Source organism: Phocoena phocoena, chromosome 4, assembly GCF_963924675.1.
Source record: "Phocoena phocoena chromosome 4, mPhoPho1.1, whole genome shotgun sequence".
NCBI classification, from domain to species: domain Eukaryota; kingdom Metazoa; phylum Chordata; class Mammalia; order Artiodactyla; family Phocoenidae; genus Phocoena; species Phocoena phocoena.
In genome coordinates this window covers 146,483,562-146,506,082 of record NC_089222.1, presented here as the reverse complement: position 1 = coordinate 146,506,082, position 22,521 = coordinate 146,483,562, and the positions used below count along the sequence as shown (strand labels likewise).

General features: G+C 49.6%; 1 protein-coding gene across 3 annotated transcripts in view; it reads right to left on the bottom strand.

The window, feature by feature from the left end:
* DIP2A (disco interacting protein 2 homolog A) overlaps positions 1-14,384 on the bottom strand; it is a 92,355-nt gene extending 77,971 nt beyond the window's left edge. For all 3 annotated transcript variants that reach the window (XM_065876757.1, XM_065876758.1, XM_065876759.1), the window contains exon 1: positions 14,294-14,384. In XM_065876757.1, coding sequence (XP_065732829.1) covers positions 14,294-14,384 — 91 coding nt within the window. The remainder of the gene's footprint in view (positions 1-14,293) is intronic.
* Positions 14,385-22,521: the final 8,137 nt, after the last annotated feature.

Below are 22,521 nucleotides of genomic sequence, written 5' to 3'. Positions count from 1 at the left end.
ACAATGTTGTGTTAGTTTCTGCTGTACAGCAAAGAGAATCAGTTACACATATACGTATATCCACTCTTTTTTAGATTCTATTTCCATATAGGTCATTACAGAGTATTGAATAAGGTTCCCTGTGGTATACGGTAGTTTCTTATTAGTTATCTACTTCGTATATGGTAGTGTGTATATGTCAATTCCAATCTCAGAATATTTTAAAATTAAGTACTCATTTCCTAGAAACTGTCTCTTCTCATGCTCCCGTTTCAAATGAACGCTTACGTGGTGAAGGTACCAAGAGCATTCAGAAAGGAAACGTGCTAACTCCCCGTTTGGTGTTCATGATGTCCTGAAAGCTTTCCAAACCAACTGAATACAACCCGCTACACATTCTCGCGTGTAACCAGTTAGCATATTTTCAAGTATCCAATGTAGACACCAACCTGACACACCTCTGAATGCAAAGCTTCCAGCCACAGACAGCAAAATGGAATCCAAAACAGACTCCAGGGCAAAACTAATGAACTAATAAAGGGACTCACATCCAAGATTTCTGACCCCAGGTTCGGTAAACGCTAGAGAGAGACAACAGCAGAGCAAGCTCCTCAGTCTGCTGCACAGAACCGGGATGACCCTGACCACCAGCCAGAGGGAATCCCAGACACAGTGGAGGTCTCCCCTGCATGGGCACCCCGGCCCCAGGGTGATTTTGGAAACACACCAGGCCATCGCAGACGGTGCCTCTCTGGTGGCCTGTGGGCAGCTGCTCTCACGAATGCTCCAGGCAGGGGCACGATGTGTGGCTCGGGTTGACCTCCACGGCCACAAACCAAATTCACTTTGGACTATAAAGGCAAAACCCCGAATGCTATCATCATGTCTCTACCTCAGCAACACAATTTCTAAAGACCTATTCTCGAAGGCACTCAGTAGCTCCTTAAGGTCACGGGAACGAGGACAGGCGGTGCACATTACATGTAACAGCAAAGTATGTGAGAAAACCTAACTGTCCATGAAAACAAATAGGAAGAAGTGAATGTGATGCCATACATCACTACTACAGGATACTGTGAGTCCTAAAAAATACTCTGGTACTTGAGGGGGCGGGGAAGGGGTGGGTATCACTTACACGGATTTCATGATATCCTACTGAGTAAAAACAGCAAGCTGAAAAACAATGTACATATGAAATGATGTAATTCTGATAAAAATTAAAAAATAAAACTATATTCACATGCATGTAGGTATATATATTTCTGTATGTGCACAAAATGTCTGGAGGTACCCAACAAATTATTAGCAGTGGTTACCCCTAGGAAGTGATTTATTTATTTGCCTTGGGGTGGGTGTTAGATTTCGCTTTTTACTTCATGCACTTTTGAACTCGTTAAATCTTTTAACACAATAATCATACAATTTTTATATATTAAGAATATAATTAAGAATATATGGAATATGGTTTGATAATGTACTATGGCTATATAAGATGTTATTGTGGGAAACTGAATGAATTCTATGTACTAATTTTGCAATTTCTTATGAGATTAAAATTATTCCAAAATTAAAAGTTAAAATATACATGAGAGAGACTATGTAAAATTGGTGTTATTTCTTTTTTAAATGTTTGATAAATTTTGTCAGTGAAACCATCTGGGCTTGTAGATTTATTTTCCAGGTTTTTTTTTTTCCTTCTCTCTTTTGCTTTATTTTACTTTTTTTAGAGCAGTTTAAGGTTCACAAGCAAAATTGAGGGCAAGGCACAGAGAGTTCCCATCCATCCCCTGCCCGCCACATGCACAGCCTCCCCCAATATCAACATCTGCCACCAGAGTGGTGCATTTGTCACAGACGATGAGCTACGCTGACACGTCATCATCACCCAAAGCCCATATGGTTCACTCTTGCTGTCATACATTCCGTGGGCTTGGACCACCGTATAATGACATGTATCTATCATTACGCTACCATACAGAGTATTTCACTGCCCTAAAAATACTCTGTGCTCTGCCTATTCATCCCTCTCCCCACCCCCTGAACCCCTGAACCCCTGGCAACCACTGACCTTTTTTACTGTCTCCATAGTTTTCCAGAATAGTTGGAATCAGTAGCCTTTTCAGATTGATTTCTTTCACTGAGTAACGTGCATTTGAGATTGTTCTGTGCCTTTTCTTGGCTTGATAACTCATTTCTTTTTAGTGCTAAATAATATCCCATTGTCTCAATGTAAGAGTTTATTTATCCATTCAACTACTGAAGGACATCCATCTTGGTTGCTTCCAAGTTTGGGCAATTATGAATAAAGCCCCTATAAACTGCCACGTGCAGGTTGCTTTTAAACATCCCTTGGTGAGATAACACGACACTATGGTATGATTCACACTGGATGCTCAGGACCAGAACGCAGAACCCTCTTGCAGCTGAAGGGAGAACTTAAATATCATCCCCTCCAGGGTTTCCCAACTTTTCAGCTACACAGCTTCCACTCGAGCGAACTCTTCTGAGGAATGTGAGTGAGAAACTGTGCTGCTGAGGCAGAGGTGGGCCTGCCCTCTGGGCACCCCTTCCTCCCAATGCAGTGGCGTGGCGGACTCCGGAAACCCCTGAGAAAGGCACCCTCTCCTCCCCAGCGCAGAGGCTTCCCCGCCTCAGCCCTGCCTCCCCGCTCCCGCCCCGACCTTGCTCACTGTGCCGACCGACCTTTCTGACTTTCCAGAATCTAGACTGCTGTCAATTTCCTTTCAATTTTTAAAACTGCTACCATTTCCGTGACATCTGGGGAAGGAGAGTCATCTTCACCTGATGACTGGTCATGCGTATTGACCTAGAAAATCCTCCACCCCAAGTAAACGCTCCCTGGCTAGAGACCCTCTCCAGCCTCCGTGCACAGAGGCCCACCCCCTGCTCTGCTCCTGCTGTGGTGTCTTCCTTCTTCAGTCTCCTCTGTGGTCTCCTCCTCTGCCTTTCCCTCTGGGGCTTGGTCCCTCGAGGGTTTATCCTAGGCCTTCTTTGCATTTTTCAGTTCTCCAGACGGGGCAATTGTTGTACCAATGACTTCCAAATTTCTACTTTCAGACTAGCCCTTTCTAAAAGTGCCTGTCCTACACATCCAAATGTTCCCTGGACACCATCCCTCGGATCTCCCAGGGGCACTTCACGCTCAACAGGTATGAAGCAGATGTGTTCTTCCCATGTCCCACATCTTCAGTGAAGAGACCCATCATCTCCCCGGCATTCATTTCAGAAACTCGGGAATCATCCTAGAGCCCCCCAACAAGGGGTCATCCTCCGACGTGCCCCTCTTCACACCAAGGCTGCTGCTTCTATTTCAGAGCACTCTCCCCAGCCCACTGGCTCAGCCTCCAGCCAGGTCAGCACGGTCTCCCGCCCTGGAGCACGGCAACATGCTCTTTAACGTTTCTTATCCCAATGTCACACGCATCCAAACCACTCTCTACATGCCACCAGAAAAATCATTCTAAATCTGAGAGAGAGAGGAGTAAAGAGAGACAGACAGAGATCACACAGGAATATTTCACTTGCTGCTTAATACCTTAAAACCCCGCCGGCTCCATCATTTATTAAGGAAGACCTGCTTAAAGTAAAGCACCCAAGGGTAACCACTCCCTTAGTCCTTTTTCAAAAACAGAAAATTGGCCATCTCTCTTTTCAAGATTTTGTGGGTTCTTGAACGCACACACTCATTTTAATCTTCTCCCACTGTTGAGAGCTGGGGTAGAAGACTGCATAAGGTATACGTTGACGGCATTCCTCTTTTTTAATACAATGCCTTTAGCAGACCACACACTTTGCTGTGTTGTCCAATACAACAGCCACTAGCCATATGTGGCTATTTAAATTTTCATTAATTAAAAGTAAATTAAATGACTATTTAGTCCCCCAGGCCCACCAGCCACATTTCAAGTGTTTAATGCCACAAGTAGCCAGTGGCTACCACACCGGACAGCACAAAACATTTCCACCACCACAGAAGGTTCTACTGTGCCTGTCACCTCACATCCACAACACCCACCTGGCTGCAGGCAGCATGTGAGTTTGTTCCAACACTGGTCTAGACTCCAGAGTCCGGTCCGAATTCCTCTCTGGCATGCATAAATCCTCCTGTGAGAAGCCCCGTCCTTCCAGCCTGCTCTCCCACCACTGGCCAGGGGGACACTGTCTGGACCCCCAGCTCACTCAGCTCTGGCTCACCCTCCTCTGTCCAGCACGTCCTTCCGTGCTCTTCTGCTCCACCCTCCTCACACGTGCCTTCAAAACAAAGCTGGAGGAAACTCTATTTCCTGCTTGCCCAGCCCCGATGGTCACTCCCCTTTTAGTGCCGACGGGGCCCGCACACTTCACCGCACTGCCAGTTCACGCATCTGTCAGCCCCGCTAGGTCATGAGCCTTTCTACTCAGTCTGCTGAAGGTTGCTGAAGGACAGGATGACACGCCGAGGGTCTTAGTCTGCTCGGGCCACTATACCAAAATGCCACAGGCTGGGTGGTCTAAACAACGGTTCTGGAGGCTGGACATCTGAGATCCACATGTCGCAGCAGGGCTGGTCCCTCCCGCGGCCTCTCTCTTCGTGTGCAGACAACCGCCCACCCGGGTCATCACGTAGTCTTTCCTCTGTGTGTGCGTGTCTCTCTCTCTCTCTCTCTTATGAGGACACGGCTCCTAGGGGATTGGGGACCCCACCCTTAGCACCTCATTTAACCTTAATCACCTCCTTAAAGGAATACAGTCACACTGGGGGTTAGGGCTTCGACATATGAATTTGGGGGACACAGTTCAGTCCATAGCACCAAGACTATGTGACGATGAGATGAGAATCTCTATTTCTATAACATTTCTATGACCTTCATTTCAAAACGATCCTAGTTTTAGTGTTTCCTAGCTGTTTCCTGAAAACAGCTTAGCCTCCTTCATCTTTAGAGGTAACCTAAGGACACAAACCCATGAGTCATGGAGGAACTTACTAGGACATGCTCTTTTGAGTTGCCTGTTTTCAACAAGCATAAGCATAGCTTTTGACGTTTCAGATACTCAGTTTAAAGGTTCTTTACCAAAGACCCTGTAGAAAATTTGTGAAGTCTGAAAGGGAATAAAAGTTCCTTCTCTGTTTCCAAAATGGTAGTCTTAAATCACGAATAGTCAGTGTAGACTGAAGGAACAGGATTTCTAGTCTTTCCTTACAGCTGAATGACACAAAGCCAAGTCTGAATGGAAACCCCTGCGTGATCACTGTACCCCGGCGATTACTTGAAGTGCTGCCCCAAGAATGCAGGAACTCTCAAAACACAGGCCATTCATCTCCTGTGTGAAAAGTGGGAAGGAAGCCCTTGGGGGGCATCACTCCAAAAGATTCTTCATCAACAGACGACAGAGGTAACAATGTTTAGGGTTTCCTTCCCTGACCACAGAGGTTTTTCTTTGCCAAATAGTACCTAACTTCCTAGTCATTTTAATACAGAAGCACAACACCAGAAATGTTGGATAACTTACGGGTATACAGACTGATCCACAAGGGTTATGCTGGTCTCACTCAGAAGCAGCTCACTGCAAACAAAATGCTCCAGGAAGAGTCTGTCTTAAGGACGTGCCAGCAGTACGTTTCCCACTCCCACCACCCTGCTTCCTTCCCCCCCTTTCCTCGGCCGTGTCATAGCAGAGTGACCAAATGCTTTGTAGGCGTTCATTTTATATTAAATGATGTATATCATGTCAGTTAAAAGATGAAAGAGAGATGTGTCTTCAAAGTTACAAGTCTCTGGGTCTTTCCAACTAAGACGACGGAGCACTCACCCTGGAGCCCGACGATGACACGTGCGGGGACGCCCCATGGGGGTGCGGGCCGCATCGGCAGGCAGGGACTCCACCCCCGGGCCCCGCTCCTCGAGGACTCTTCACCCCAGCATAGCAGTGCCCCCGCCCTGGTCTCTTTTCAGACTCTAAGTCCTGAATGTATATTGATCTCACTTTGCGAGGCTGAAGGTCAAAGGAGGGCAGGGAACTGAATGACCACGGAGGCTGCCACGAGTGCACGACTCAGACCCACACACCTGGGCTGAGGCCTGCGCCAGGCGGCTGCCCCCAGAAGGGCACTGTGCCCCGACACACCCGCTCCTTCCTGCCCGCCAGCCGAGGAAAGGGCCTGGCCAGACTGGCCAGTGCCGAGCAGGACGGCAGTCGCTCTCCCCCAGGTGCTGCGACTGCCGAGGGGGAGACGGGACCCTCACGTCTCCATCCCGCGTCCTGGCCCGTGTCACGCGGGAAGCATTTACTGCACAGGGTAGCAGGCGCGCCCCTCCAAGTCTTCCCAACACAGCGGAACGATGGAGCAGACTGGCTGGGGTCCCCACCTCACTCACCACGCCACTCTCTGCCTTCAGCTTCATCCTAGGCAACCAGTTCACTGCCGGGACAGAGATCCGGCACGAGGCACCTGCCAGACCACGGCCCTCCTCCACGGAGCCCCACCCCCCCGGATAAACACTGATACTGCGGAAGCACAAGGGGTCCTGGGGAATCTCCTCCAGCCGCTGCTTGTCCCCCTCTGCTACACACACACACACACACACACACACACACACACACACACACGAGACAGTCCTCTCCTGCCCTGGGGCCTCCTCACCTGCAGAGCCCTGCCCACAAACAAACCTCCCAGCAATGCAGTTTCTCTCTGGATTCAAAGGCCCTCCTTGGGGAGGCCTCCCTTGCCCACCCTGGGGAGAACTGCAGCCCCCCCCCGCCCCAAGTCTACAAGCGTTTCCTCCCCGTCCCTCTTCCCTCCCGGTTTCTCTCAACGCACTTATCGAAATCTAATGTTGCGTACGTTTTTATTCATCTGGCCGTCTGCTCCCCCCACTGAGGACGCACGTCTGTGAGGGTAGAAATTTCTGTCATGTAACACCTCCACGCGGCCACCTCGCACACGAGTCACGGCCCGTGTGTTCGCGCGAGCTCTTCTGCGAATAAAGGAGCAGCCACGCTTTCCCTCAGCCCGGCCCTCCCCGGCCCCTCCCATCTCACGGGGCACACGCAGCAAATCATGGCGCTCAGTCCTGACTCCTGGCCACCCTCCAGCAACAGCGACAGCGATGCCCTCAGTCCTGATCCGGACCCGCCTCCGATCCAGCCGCGTTTCAGCCCCGTAGCCGCTGCCCTGCGTCCGAGCACGTGCTGCCGCAGCACCTGCCCTGCAGCTGGCCTCGGGCTCGCTCTCCCTCCTCCCAGCAGCCAGGGAGTCTTTAAGGGCACCAGTGGTCAGAGCAGCAAGAGCTCCAGCGGCTCCTCAGCGCACTTGGCGCAGAAGCCCAGGGCCCAGCACACCCGCCCGGCCGGCCCAGGCTGCCTTCCTGGCCCGTCTCCCAGGGCCTGCCCCTCGCGCCGTGACCCGGCCGGCTCCCTCCTCTGCGGCCCCGGCCCAACCAGCCCGCCAGCCGCGACCGCTCCCTCCCCGGCCACAGGGACGGCTCCTCCTGACCCAGTCTAAGGCTACCTCCCCGAAGGCCCAACCTCCCTTTGTCTGCCAGGTGTTAACAGAAGGCAAATGGACAGAGCAAATGGCGCCTTTCTTTACGACAGAGCCTGGAAGTGTAACAGGTCAATGGACACGGCCGATACTTCGGCGGCTCTGGTGCCTGGGACACCGAGGAGAGCAAGGTGGGCTCGGCCCCTGCTCTGGTGAAGCATCACGATGGTCAACTAAGCCAGAGCTGGCCGCGGCCAAGAGAGTCCTGAGAAGAGCAAATAGTTCAGTTCAGGGCACGATGACCACCAACTACGTGCCGGGTACAACCTCGAAGGGCAGACCATCGACGAGGGAGACACACACGTAAACCAGAACACCAAATAAACCAGCCCTCCCAACACGGGTCTAAACCCATGACCCTGTAGGCAGTTCAGGTCCTCCAAGAAGCACACATCATGACAGGATCAGACGTGAAGAGATTTAGGTGGGAAAATGGGGAGGGCCCCGGAGGACGCTGGCGAGCTGTCGGGTGAGACTGCAGAAGGAAGAAGAAAGGCAGGCGGGTGGGGCAGGAAAAGTCCTAGACTCCAGGCAGCCCTAGGAAAGTTTCAGGCCACGTGGGGTCCTTGAGCCAAGGTCCCTATTGGGAGTCACAGCTTCCCAGGCATGCAGCAGCTGCTGTACTCCTGCGGCAGGAGTCGTGACCTCAGTTGTGGTCAGTGTGGACCCGGACCCCAGCAGGGAAGGCCCAGGGGGATCACGGCCACTGTGGCGCCAGATTAGACTGGAGTCTTGGAGCTCCACGTGGCGGGGCTGGACTCCCAGCGCACTCATCTCAGCCTCTTTTCCTCCTAGGAGTTCAGAGCAACAAAGACCACATCCTGGTTCAATGGCTCCCCGAGGCACAGGTCAGTCCTCCCAGGGCTTCACTGAATCTGAAAAACTATTATCAAAAAGCTAAGTATTCAAGCCAATTACGGAGGATTCTTGATTTAAAACTGAGAATAAGCACCATGCGTGGGTCACTCTTCTATTAATTCAGCAAGCGCTCAGTAAAACGCCTAAAATGTGCTAGGCGCTGAGGACATGACGATGGGCAGATCAAACTTCCTCTGGAATTGCTCCCTATGAAGTGGCAAAGAAAAGCCAAACAAACAATAAACACAGAATTGGATAAATCCTGTAAGAATGACACAGTAAGTGCTACAGGGACAAAAAGAGCAGGCACCTAACTTTGAGCGGGCTGTTCTCAGAGGAAGGCAGAGCTTCAAAGAGAAAGTGAAGTTTAAACTTAAGTCTTAAAACGAAGGAAGGAATTCAACACGTACAGAGCTGGCAATGAACAGCATGTGCAAAGTTTTACGATATTAATGGAAATCCTAGTATTGATATTCTTTTAAAAATTTATAAATCAATATTCTTTAAAAAGACAACTGCACTAGGATGATTTGCTATAGAAAGAAAAACATTCTAAAGGGAATACACCTGAATCATGATGATGGATTTTGCATAAAGTGGGATGGATGTACAAGCAGCTAGTCAGTAAGTACAATTTTTAAAGATTTTCAAACATATGTTTTATAAATTGAAACATCTGATTTCCCTTAAAAATATAAACAGAAATCACATTATACCAGGCAACAGCTAAAAAAATGTTACACAAAGTAAAAGAAAAATACCTCTCATTGGTTCTCCCTATTCCAGTTCATCCTCCGCAGAAATTGCAAACTGTGCCAAACAGGAGGTTAAAGGCACTGACTCTCCAAGTGGGGAGATTGTTAGTAAAGCATCTGGAATGGCGAACCCGAGTACCAGGGGACGAAAAATGAGATGCGTTTTAGATGTTGACATCTAGGTATCTCCTTAAAAGCCCTGTTAGTGTTACGTGGTCTGGTGGTTCTCAAAGGTGTTGCCCTCAAGAACCCTTCACACGCTTAAAAATTATTGAGGACCCCAAAGAGCTGTTGTTTCTTTGTGAGTTATCAATGTTTACCATATTAGCAATTAAAACGATGCAATTTTTAACATTTAATTAATTTTAAAAATTTTATAATGAACCTATCATGTTAACATAAGTAATATTTTAAATTAAAAAAATAATAGATTTCCAAAGCATTTAGTGAGTACAGGTATTGTTTTACTTTTACATGCGTCCTTAATATCTGGCTTCTTAGAAGACAAGTGGATTCTCATATCTGCTTCAGCATTCAGCTGGCTGCAGGATATGTGGGTTGAAGTCTATGAAGCAAATCTTGTCTATGAAGTCTATGAAGCAAAGCCTCACACACACATGGGTTAGAAAAGGGAGGAGTATTTCAGTACCCTTTTCAGATCACTGTGGACATTCTGCTTTATACCACACCAAAACTAGGCAAGTGGTAGTTTCTTAAATGACAGCTGCAATGTAGAATCTAAAACCTTGCCAATGAACTTTTCGTACTGCGACTTTTCGTTGCAATCTATTGGTATATCTTTGAATGGATCTTTTACCCATGCACAAATCTGTAACATGATACACTGTTCATTTGGAAAATGCTGGTTCACAGAATTACACAGCTCTTCCTAACATTGACACATTTCACTAAATAATATCAATAACTCACATTCATTAATATTGCCACTGATCCCATCAAAATAAGTCTTTAAGTACTGAGAGGCTGTCAAGCTCATGGTAGCAGACAGAAGTTTTAAATTTTTATATTTTTGCTTGAAAGCACAAATATTATCATTGGCTACAATTTCTGACAATTGTTCTTCATTTCTCAGAAAACATCCACCACATACCCAACTCTGAATAACTGTAGCTTGTCTGTCACTCACTTTTTCAAGTAAAAATCACGCTCCACAACAAACGTGGCCCATTCGTTCTGCAGCTCAAACTGCACAACAGGGCCGTTCACAGGCTCTGGACCTCTCAGTGTGGCAGACGTGCTTTACGTACACCTCCCATTCCTCACGAGGAGACTAGAACAAGTACTCAGGGTTGAGATTTAAGAAAGTTAACTGTTACTGCTTCAGCAAGAAAGGATATGTCTAAGTCAAAGTGGCACTGTTTCTACTGCAAGTGGGGAGGTGGTGAAGAATGCACTGATCAGTGTGATTTGGGGCCCTTGCCTCACAGTTTCTGCCAAGGCACCAGTAGTTTTATCCATCACTGCTCCTGCACCATCAGTACAAACATGGAAAACAGAAATGACGTCTTAGTATTATTATAAAAAGACAGTTTTCCCTCATAGGCCCCCAGCAACGGTCTTAGGGAGCCCGGGAGGTGTGTGAACCACTGTATGGGAACCACGGGCAGATTATTTCTAGAAGAAAACACAAGAAATGGATACCACGGGCCACGTCTGGGAAGATGCCAGAGGTAGGAGGGATGCTCACTCCAGCCTACATTTCCTTTAAGTTGTTTCATTTCTCTGCAATGTGTATCTACGTTCCTATTTTAATACAACATTGTGCAAAGCCTTATGATCAGTGGAGAAACAACGCTAAACCTGACCACTACAGCCAAAACATTACCTAGCCCCCAGCAGGTACACAATAATTACTGAATGAATGAATATATATAAATAACAAACGCAAAAAACAAAAGGTGGCAAGAACTCCAAAAGAGGGGGCAGGGTGATGAGAATTCTGAGAAAGGAGCCTCATCAGAGAGGATCAGGAAAGGGTCACGTAAGACACTTGGGCTGGGCTTTGGCAGATGAATGGAATTTGGACATGAGAACTTTAGTATACCACAGAATATTTAGGAAGCACAACAAATGTTTATCGATGTGAAGGCAATGTCGGGCTGTCATTTTGAAAACTAGAGAATTATCAATATATCACAAATTTTAGAAATTAAAGACATTTAATGAGGAAAAACGCTTTTTGTGAAAAGAAGTCCCTTCCTCTACATCCACAAATGGAGCTTTTCCCCTTTCTGGTTGACTCCATCCAGGCTGGAGCCTCTGCACTATCAAACTGCATGAAAACAAGAAACAGACTAAAGTTAAAGCTACAGAATAGACCTATTAACCAGAATGAAAAAACAGGAGTGGGATAAATGTAACCTATTGTGTAGGAATTTCCTCTCTAAACCTCTGCAGGCAACTAAAACAAAGAACAAACTTCACACCATCACCCTTGGTTTTTTGTGAGGTTTTTTTTTCAGGTTTACGAAAAGTTTATTTGAAACAACAGAGATTTCCCACACATCCCCTGCTGTTTACATCTTGTATTACTGTGGTACATACGTTCTAACTGATGAATAAAATTGATACATTATAACTGAAGTCCGCAGCTAACATTAGGGTGCACTCTTCGTGTTGTACAATCTCTGGGCTTTGACAAATGTGGAATGACTTGCATCTACCATTACTGTATTGTACAGAACAGTCGCGCTGCCCTAGAGATCCCCTGTGCTCCACCTGTTCACCCCATCATCCTCGTTTAAAGCAGTTCAGCAGCAACAGCCCCAAGACACTGTTCGGCACCAAAATTAGTTGTGAGGCAAATCGAAGGTAATTTCAGACAGTAAGAGGCAAAATGTAAGTGTTTGGGAATTAATTCTTTTAAAAAAACAAGATTATACCTCTAATAAGCTCATTTTCATGCACAGACATTCTGATCCGCTTTGAGGAGCCACATACGTGAATTCTTCTGAGTATGTTCACGGGGTGGGGGGGGCTTCTAAGAAGAGTGAGCTCTGTGTACCTCCACCCGTCACCCTCAACTTCATCTGAAGAAGACCCCTGAGTCAGGACAGGCAAAGCAGCCAGGAAAGCTAGGGCGCAAGAGCACGGCTGTGCCTGTTTCCCTCTGGAATGAGAAAGTCCGCAGACCTGCTCTATGGGGAGAAATGAGTGCCTCCAAAGACAAGAACCATCCCTGAGGATGAAGCCCAATTTCCACAGTCAGTGAGAATCCAGTGAGGACGCTGGAGAACAAGGCCCGTGCGAGTTATGAATAAAGGCAGGGGTGTATTTTCTCCTAGTCAAGGCCGGGTACGGGCTGAGGGGACATCATGAAGGCTTCTCCAGGTTACCCCGGTATCTGACAATGACCCCCGTCTCCATGTGGGCAGCGTTTTGCCTGTGTTAAGCTCCCTCCTCCCTCCAACCTGCCTCGTACGATGTCATCTCGAAGTTTTAAGCAACTCCTCATTCAGACAAATGTGAGTGCCATGAAGGCACCCTATTCCGACTTGACTTTATTCTAACTTAGAAGTTCCTCTCAAACGGTGGGGGGAGGGGGGCGGGGGGAGAGACATAGCAGGTAGGGCAAAGGGAGACCCACTTTCTACTTCTACTTGATGAAAATATAAAAATGATAATGACAATGACACGAACTTTGGTTGCTCTAGGAGTGTGCTTCGTTAATAACACCTTCCTTTAATGACGTGAATAAAACCTCACCGGTGTGGGCGGGGGACAGAGGCCGGGCTCCTGCCTCCCTGGCTGCACCGCACTCGGCTGCCCCTTCCCCCCAACACTGTCTTCTCCTTCCTCGGCTTAAGCTACGTTTCCAGGCTCCTATCCACCTATGCGTAATCTTGTACCCTTCACCCAACTGTACATCCTCTACATGTGTCTAAAATGACAGCAGCATAAAAGGATTCAATAGAGAAGCATTTCTTTTGTTGAAGTACTTGTCTTTGTGTTCTGTCACACAAATCATGAAGCTCTCAATCTTATCTGTCAACTCCTAGAAAGAACTTCAACATCCAACCACAAAACAACAAGGAATTGAGGAAATAACTAACACACTGGGGAAGAAATTAAGAACAATCTGCAAAAACATATTTGAAATTGTGTAAAATCTAAACGGCATCTATATGATATTTCCCTCGATGAGAACTATAACAAACTCAGGACAGTAGTTACTGTCAGAACCATTCCTAATCTGAGTTTTTCAGATTTTCCAGGAGCACCTAATCACCAAGAATTCTCAAATCCACCCTTTTCCAATTGCACTTCCATTAAAAAAAAAAAAATGCCACATGTCACAGAACGTTTTAAAATTTGGATTTTGAATTCAAAGCGGTTGCATGTAAATGCTGTATTATCTGTAAAACAAAGATAACAACGGCACCTACCTCCCGAAGGCTGGTGAGCAGTCAGTACAGTCCGGGGCATATTTATTAGACAGTGGTAACAAGTCACTACCCCAACCGGAGCGAAACTTGAACTGGGTTCAGACTATGGAGTAAATGGCTGCTGACAGTTGAAAACGCATTTAAGTGTCAAGAACAGTTAAGCCTTTAGTTGCTTCTCTTCAACGGCTACGAGGCCTCCCTGATCCCGGACAAGAACTAACTCTGTGCGCCGACAGCCACGCGGAGTTCAGGACACGAGCCTTGGGGTAACAGACGGAGGGGTAACACCATCCACGCCTCTGAGGCCTAATCACTCAGTCTATTTTAAACAAACAACCACTTATTGAGTATGCTTTTTAAATTTTTAATAAAAGTTCCCTAAAAGGGGCTAACAACCTCGTTCGAAGTGTTCAGTGCTTTGCACCTGCTAAGGCATTAGGCTCATACGGGCGCCGAGAGGCAGGTGCTCCGACCACCCCGTCTCAGAGGAGGAAACCGAGGCACGCGGGGCTGCAGCCGGCGCGGCTGCCAGGGCGCTGACCCGCAGCCCTCGGCTGGGACAGCCCGCTCGGACAGCCCGCTCGGACAGAACGGTGATCCCCGTCCAGGTTCCCGCGCCTTAGGCCAAACCACCCAAAGCGCGGCCACCCGCCGGGCGCCGGAAGCCTGACGGGGGTCGGGGTTCGGGCGTAAGGGCCGGGCGGGGGTCTGGGAGGAGGGCAGGCGGGGGTCCCAGGCGCCGGGCCGCTCACCTTCCGACAGCTCCAGCTCCAGCTCGGCCAGGCTCTCCCGCACCTCGGCGGGTAACGGCACCGCCTCCAGCGGGCACCCGCGCTCGGCCATGGCCCTGCCGAAGGACGGCCGGTCGGCCGGCTCGACCCGGGCGGGGTCGCGGTCTGTGTCGGGGTCGGGCCGCGCCGAGCCGAGGCGGCGGCACTGGCGGCAGCTACGTCGCTCCCCTCTGCCCGGCGACCCGCATCGGCCCGCGGGGATCGCAGGCGGCGGGCAGGGGCGCGGCCCCGGCGGCTCCACAGAGGCGCGGGCACGAGCGCGCACGGCTCCTCTGGCGCCGCCACCGCCCCGCGCGCCCCCGACCGCCCGGCCGACCCTGTACAGAGCGCGCGTGCGCGGCGGGAAGGGCGAGACGGGTAACGCGGTGAGTCGCCTGCCAGGTGGGAGGCCGGGCCCGCCCAGCAACACCAGAGGCTCGCTCCCATTGGCCGCGAGGACGCGGCGAGGCCGCTCCGGGCTCCCATTGGGAGAGCAGGGAGAGCGTCACTCCCGAGAGGCTCTGCGCCGAGGGCTTGGATCGCCGACAGTCCGGAACGCGGGCTCGCCTCTCAGCGCGGTCACCTCAGTGTTGGGGTTGCGGGCGCGAGACGCCCCTCGCCCCCGGTGTTGGGGTCGCGGGCCTCAGGCGAGCGTCCGTCCACGGCGACCCCGCAGGCCCGGGTCTGGTGTCCGCGGGGACGCTGAGGGTTCGGGGTGCGCTGGGCTTGCGCTGGGGCGGGCGGGGGGCGTCCACACGCTTCCTCCCCAGCACGCGTGGGCCTTATGCGTGGGGCTTTTCACGACTCTCGGGAGTGAGCAGGACACCCTGGGCACCTTTGGACGTCCTTCGTAGACGCGCTGTGACGTGTGTTAGCCCATCTGCTTTTCAAAACAGCCTTGGAAGGAGCTCCAGCAGCCATTTCAGGCCGTGGGGTGACCTTGGGAAGTGCGAGGACAGACATGAGGGAACTACAGACGTCCGGAGCCTTGGGGGCTGGTGGAGCTGAACTGAGACCCCCCGCCCCCTCCACACACACACACACACACCGGGAATCCTGAGGGAGCTGATCCCCGGTGTCGGCGGGAAGCGTATCTGCCAGGTGCGACGGTGGACTGTGGTGGCCGCGAATACCCGCCCCTGTCCACAGAGGGCCACCTTCCTAGGTCGTATCCTTCTTGAGGTGACTGAGCCGGCCTGGCCATTGGGCCCAGCGCTGACAGGCTGCCTACAGCTTAGCCGGGCCTGATGGCCCTCTCCTTCCTAGGCTCAACCCTGTCTCCTTCCCCTTCCTTTCACAGGTGTTGATGCCATATAAACTTGTACCCCAAACTCTCTCTCACCATCTGCTTCTGGAGAAACCATCCTGCAACAGTTGGTACCTGGGGTTTAGATGGCAGGTGACAAGATGGGGTGAATCACTCACCACTCGCGGATGGAACACTCACAGCTCCTGGCACGAAGTGATCTAATTGTTAACCTTCCACCCGTGTAGAAGAGTGAACCAGAGAAGTGAAATGAATACCCTAGAAGCCTTTTACGTATGATGGAAATATTAGCTATAAGGAAGGGTACTGGGATTGGGTAGCCATTCCTTAACACTACTGATGCCCTTAAGAGAAATAACGGACAGTGGATGGCTACCAACAGACCATTGAAAGCCATGGAGTCTCTTCGGTTGCCTGCAAAAAAAGCCTCATCTCCTGCATTGAGACAATAAAGACAAGGGCCAGGCTCAAGAATTAATATCTCAAAGATGGTAAACACCCAGCCAAGGCAGTTCTGTGATGCTAAGTTTGGGGCCCTGGTTGGGAAAGTCTGGGCCCATGACACATGTCAAAGAGATCTCATACCTGGGTAGGTGCCCTCAAAGCTTCTGACCACTCCCCACCCCCAAGACTGCCTTGAACCTCTGGAGCCTGCCCATGTGGCTCACCTTTCCCTACCAACCGAGCACTCCTTTCCCCAACCTGTTGGACACTAGGCATATAATTATGGTAATTTCTTAGCATAATTCAGGTGGACTATAGCCCCCTCCCCCTCAAAAGAACATATTAGTTTGCTAGGGCTGCAGTAACAAAGTACCACAGACTGGGTGGCTTCAGAGAAATTTATCTCACAGTTCTGGGGGCTGGAAGTCAGAACAAGGTTACAGGGCTGCAAAGGAAGGATCTTCCATCCCTGCCTGCTAGCTTCTGGTGGTTTGCTGGCAATCTTTGGTGCTACTTGGCTTGTAGATGCATCATGCCCATCTCTGCTTTCATGTTCACATGCCTTTCACCCTATATGTGTGTCTGTTTCTGTGTCCAAATGCCCTGTTTTTAAGGACACCAGTCATTGGATTAGGACCTACCCTAATTAATTCATCTTAATTTGATTATCTGTAAAGACCCTATTTCCAAATAAGGCTACATTCACGGGTACCAGGGGATTAGGACTTCAACATCTTTTGCAGGGACACAGTTCAACCCGTTACATGTTGTGAGAACCAGCCAACTGCCAGGAGCTAGGGAAGTCTGTGTGGGGCTGGATTATAAGTGTGCTTGGTGAGTGGTGGCCCCCAGCATCCTTGTTTAATTCATCAGCATGACCCCTGCTGAAATCAGGAGAGAACTGGAGCGTAAAATGGGGTAGAAGACTATTATGATCAATCTTCTAAGATATGGGATTTAACGCCCAGGCAAAGACTGGTAGCAAACTCCCTGAAAGGATGCTCCTAAAATGATGCTGTGTTTATTGCTATATACACACTTGGTGGCTTGAAACAAGAACCATTTATTATCTCTTTAGGGTACTGTGGGTCAGGAGATAGTGGAGATGGCTTGTCTCTGTTCCACAGCATCTGGGGCCTCAGCTGGAGCAGCCTGAAGGCCAGGGGTTGGAATGATCTGAAGGTTCATTTACTCACATGTCTGACAGTTGATGCAGGAGCCTGGATTGGGGGTGTCAGCCAGCATACCCACACACGGCCACTCCCTGTGGCCTAGACTTCCCCACAATGTAATGGCTGGATTCCAAGGGCAGTTGTCCAAAGACAAAGGAAAGCCATGGCCTTTTTGTGAACTAGCCTCAGGAGTCATATACCATCACTTCTGCTACTCCCTAGCTGTTAGTAAATCTCACCTATATTCAGGGGAGAGGCATCAGACTCCTTTCAAAGGGAGAAATTTCAGAATTTGCAGATATATTTTTAAAACACTACACGTAGAAAAAGTTATGGTCCACAGTAAGCAAAGTTGAAATGACAACTGCTACAGCGGACTGATGGAAAGGAGTACAAGGGTCAGGGATGTGGGTGTGCTGAAATTTAAATACTCTGTGCTTCCTGAAGACCCACCAGATGATTATATTCCACATAAAGGCACAAATAACAAATTTTTACAGAAGTCCAAAGAAACAGACTGATGAAAGGGGTACTGATGTCACTAGTCAATGGTGGCTCACCTTTTAGGTGAGAGCTGACAGTAGGAAAGGCTGTTCCAGAACAGCATTGAGGACGATAGGATCCTAAAACAGAAGAGGCCAGGAAGCAGCACGGAACTGACAGAAGTCTGAATATTGCAAATTACAATAGCCAGCAAGGTGTGCACGGCAGCCAAGGGAGCCTGAGCTGCAGAGAGCTGCAGAAATGCTTCATAAAACACAGCATCCCTAGAGGCAAAATAGATGGGCAGTTGAAGGTACTACCAGCAGAAAAAAGTCAAGGATGGATGACTAGGAAAATCAAGCTGGTTGCCCAATATAAAAAATCAGGATCCCACAGCCAGTTTCTGGACCTGAGCCAGCTTTCAGACATGGAACTGAAGAGGTGGCCAAATACCAAGAAGGACCCTGCAATATACCACAAGTATACATAGAAATGAATCCCAAAGGCCTTTCCTTTGGTAACTACACCCGGGGAAAAGTAGGTAGCCAAACATTTTGAAGATTGATGGACACAAGGTCTGAACTGACTTTGACACCCAGACCCCTGGATCATCACGGCTCCCCTGTCAGAGTGGCTCATGTGGTGCCCAGATCATTAATGGAGTCCTGCCCAAGTTCCAGCTTACAGTAGGTCCACTGGGTCTGTGAACCTGCTTGGTGGTCATTTCCCTGTCCCAGAGTGAATAATTGGCATTGACATGCTTGGCAATTAACATTACTCTCATTTTGGGTCCCTGACCTGTAGGGTTAGAGCTATCACAATAGGAAAAGCCAAGTGGAAACCTCTAAAACTGATCTATTCCTATCAGGATCATAAAACAACATCACATCTGGGGGTGGGAGGGATGGCAGAGATGGGTGCCTCTTTTAAGGATCTAAAGGATACAGCATGGTGGTCCCCAAAACCTTTAGTTCACCAGCATGATCCCTGCAGAAATCAGAAGGATCCTGAAGGATGAGGGTATACTGCAAACTCAAGTCAGTAGCAGCCCCGAGAGTAGTCTCTGTGTCAGATGTGGTAGGTGGCTGCTAATCCAGTGTGTTCTTTTCTGTCCCTATCAGAAAAGAAGATCAGAAACATTTCACATTCACGTGGAACAAAGATGCAGTTTTGCCTGAAGCCTATGTTACCTCTCTTGCCCTCTCATAGTCCAAAGACTTCACCATCCTGAAGAACATCACATTGTTTCCATTACATCAATAACATTATAAAGATGCTGGAGACATCGGTAAGATACAGGTGCTCCAGAGAGTAGCAGATAAACCCTATGAAGATTCAGCGACCTGGTACACTTAGAATATTTTTAGGGATCCAGTGGTCAGTGGTGCCCTAAGGCATCCCTTCCAAAAGAAAAAGACAATTGTTGCGTCATGCACCTTCAACCATCTTTTAATAAAGGAAGACACTCTTGGGCCTCTTCAAGTTCTGGAAGCAGCATATTCCACACCTATAAATACTGCTCTGGCCCAAATACTGGTTGACTTGGAAGACTTCCAGGTTTGAGAAGAGCCCAGAAAAGGAAAAGTTTCAGTCTCAGGTCAAGGCTGTGGTGCAAGCAGTTCTGCTGCCTGGGCCATACGGTCTAGCAGGTGGTATTGGTGGTGGGGAACAATGCAATGTGGGGTTTCTGGCACATCTCAGCAGGAGACTGACAAAGCAGGAACCCTAGGTTCTGTGATGCCACTTGAAGCAGAGAATTATATATGCCTTTTGGGGGGAAAAAAACATCTTGGTGTGCTTCTGTGCTCTGACAGAGATGGAACATCTGACCTTGAAGCACCAAGTGACCCCGCAGACAGGACTGCTTTGTGAGGTGGGTTCTGCCAAACTCACCAAGTCATCAGGTCGGTTTGGCCCAGAAACAGTCCACTACCAGGTGGAAGGAAGGAGCACATTCAAGACTGAGCATGAGACAGTTCAGAGGTCACAAGGGAGTGCAAAATAGGTGGCCCAGACCCACATGGCATCCACTGCTGTCGCATCAGAGCCTCTCTGTTCCTTCGCATCTATGACCGTGTGGGGAAGCCTTCAGAGCAAGTTGACAGAGGTGGAAAAATCTTGAGCCTGGTTCACAGATGGGTTGGCTTGGCATGTGAGTTCAGAATGAAAGTGTACAGCAGCTACATTACAGCCTCACTCAGGGCTGGCCCTACAGACAGTGGTTAAGGATATATATACCCTCCCCGTGGGCAGAGCTCCTAGTCATTCCCTTTTCTGCGTAAGGAGTGGCCCAAGGTGAGAATATATATGGACACACGGGCAGTATTGGATGGCCTGTGTGACTGGCTAAGGGTTTGGAAGGAAAACAATTGGAAAACGGGGGACAAGGAAAGCATGTGGGAAGACATACTGGGATAGGCGCCAAGCAGGGTGGTCTTGGTATAAAATATTAATGCCCACCAGAGAGCACCCATGAAAGTAATAAACCACCAAGCAGACAGAACGACGATTCAGCCAGTTGACCCTGGACAGCATCTCTTACTTGGCAGCCCCTGTACTGGCATGATGGGTACAAGAACAGAGGAACCAAAGTAATGAGGTTGGAGGCTACTCGTGGGCCCAAAGCTGATCTAACCACTAGCTGACACTGAAGGTCTAACCTGCCAGTGGGAGACCAATGCTGAGCTCTGAATGTGGCTCCTTCCTCTAAGAAGGTCAACCAGCCAAGTTTGCTGTATTGGAACTCTTCCATCCTGGAAGGGCCAGGAGTTTGTTTTCACAGAAATAGATTCATATTCCATATATAGGCTTGACTTCCTGCCCACAAGTGTCAGGCAACAGGGGCTTATGGAGTGGTAGTTCCTCTGGCACAGGATCCCACGTGGCATCATATCAAACACAGGATTCACTTTATGGCAACGGAAGCGCACAGCAAGGAGTGCAAAGACCACCGGATCCGCTGCCTGACAGAGCACTGGGACAGTCAGCTAAAGGCACAGCTCAAGTACCAAATCGGAGGTAATGTTCTGCAAAGATGGGGTGCCATTCAAGACCTAATATGGCACTGTGTTCCCAACAAGATACCTGAATCTGAAACCCAAGGGGTGGAAACAGGAGTGGTCCCACTTAACCATCACCTGCAGTGATCCACTGGGGGCTTTGTGCTTCCTGTCCTCCCAAGTTTAGATTCTACAGGGTTAGAGGTCCTGGTCCCCAAGAGGGACACTCCCTGGGGAACACACCAAGTATTCCATTGGATTATAAACTATGGATGATGTCTGGGAACCTTGGGGTCCTGCGTCTAGGAACCAGCAGGTGAAAGGAGGAGTCACTGTCTTGGCGACAGAGAGGGTAGGGCTGCTCCTACACTCACTGCACGACGGGGAAGAATGCGAAGAACCTGAGTGACCCACAGGGGTGTGGCTCCGTACTCCTTTGCTTATCTGCGGTTGAGAAACTAGAGAATCCAACTTGCACACGCAGTGGAAGAGTCTGCCTCTTGATTTTCAGACCCCTGCAGTCTGGCTGTAAGGGAAGTACATGATACACGTGCTCCTAGTTTTAGGCATACACCAGTTTGCAACTGATTTCCAAGCTGGCGCTGACAGAGAGCCTTCAACCAGCCATTCCACTCTTCAGCCCAGACAGCCGCTTCCAGCTGATGGGACACACGGTATTGGTTCGTAAACTTGCCCCTGTACACGAGGGCAAGGAGAGACCAAAGAGACACAGACACTCCAGATCAGCAGGTTTAATAAGCAGGGAACTTACGAGGTTTGTCCTGGCGGCCAGAAGACGAACAGATCTCCGCACCCGCCCACCAGAATCTTAAGAGCTTATACAGAGGCCCTGACTGGGTTCAGTCGTGCACACCTTCCAGATGGTCTCCACACCACCTTGCTCTCTCAAGGCTGCATCCCTGGGGCAGCTGCCAGTGTGGGGAGGGCAAGTGCAATGCACAACCCAAGGATGGGGAGCTGGTGGGGAGCCTCTGATGGCCCAGGGCCAGCTGACAGGTCAACCAGCGGTCATGTCCTCTTGACGACCTCCTCCGACATGGTAAGACCAGTGGATTCTACGTGTGAACTCATCCTGCACTTCCATCGCTTTAAAGTAATGCCTGCTGCTAAGGGCAGTGTCATGCAGAGCTACAGCAACGAACAAGACGTCTCCAAGGGCACAGAGAGTGGTGTTGGCAGATGCACTGCAGACAGGGAAGCAAAAAAGTCGCACCTGGAGCGTGTCTATTCCTGGCGGGACCGACCACTGCGTCCTCTGTGATGGAGGAACCAGCTCGCCACATCAAGGTCTCAGCCCTGGCCTCTGCGGTTGGCAGTTCAGGCACTGAGAAGTGGGAGAAGCCAGGAAGCCTTGGTGAGAGGAGGTCTTGTTGCTGAACCAGTGCAAGTCTCTTTTCTGCCACCTAAGGAAAGAGGCTGAGTGACACCCATGAGCAAGTCATCCTGTCCACCGGACTGCACTTCCGCAGTGGGTGGAGGGAGGAAGGTCTTCTTACATACCCATCCTGTAGATGACCTTGACCCCGCTTTGCAATCTTTCTGCCATCGAGTATTGACCAGCTGGACAGTCAATTACTCATGAGAATGCTTATGGATCAGGAACCCAGGTCAGTTCTCCTTCCACATGGAATGGAGCACCAATGTACTATCCGAAGTTTGCCAGCTGGAAATCTTCCAAATCCCATACGCTGCGCGTGGCAACTGTCTACTCTGGCTGAGGCCAGCACACTGTGTAGATCCAGCTGCAGAACCTGTGCTTCTTCCTGTTCCGCCAACTATTCACAGGGAACGTCCCACAAGACCACAGATGTGGCTGAGACAGTG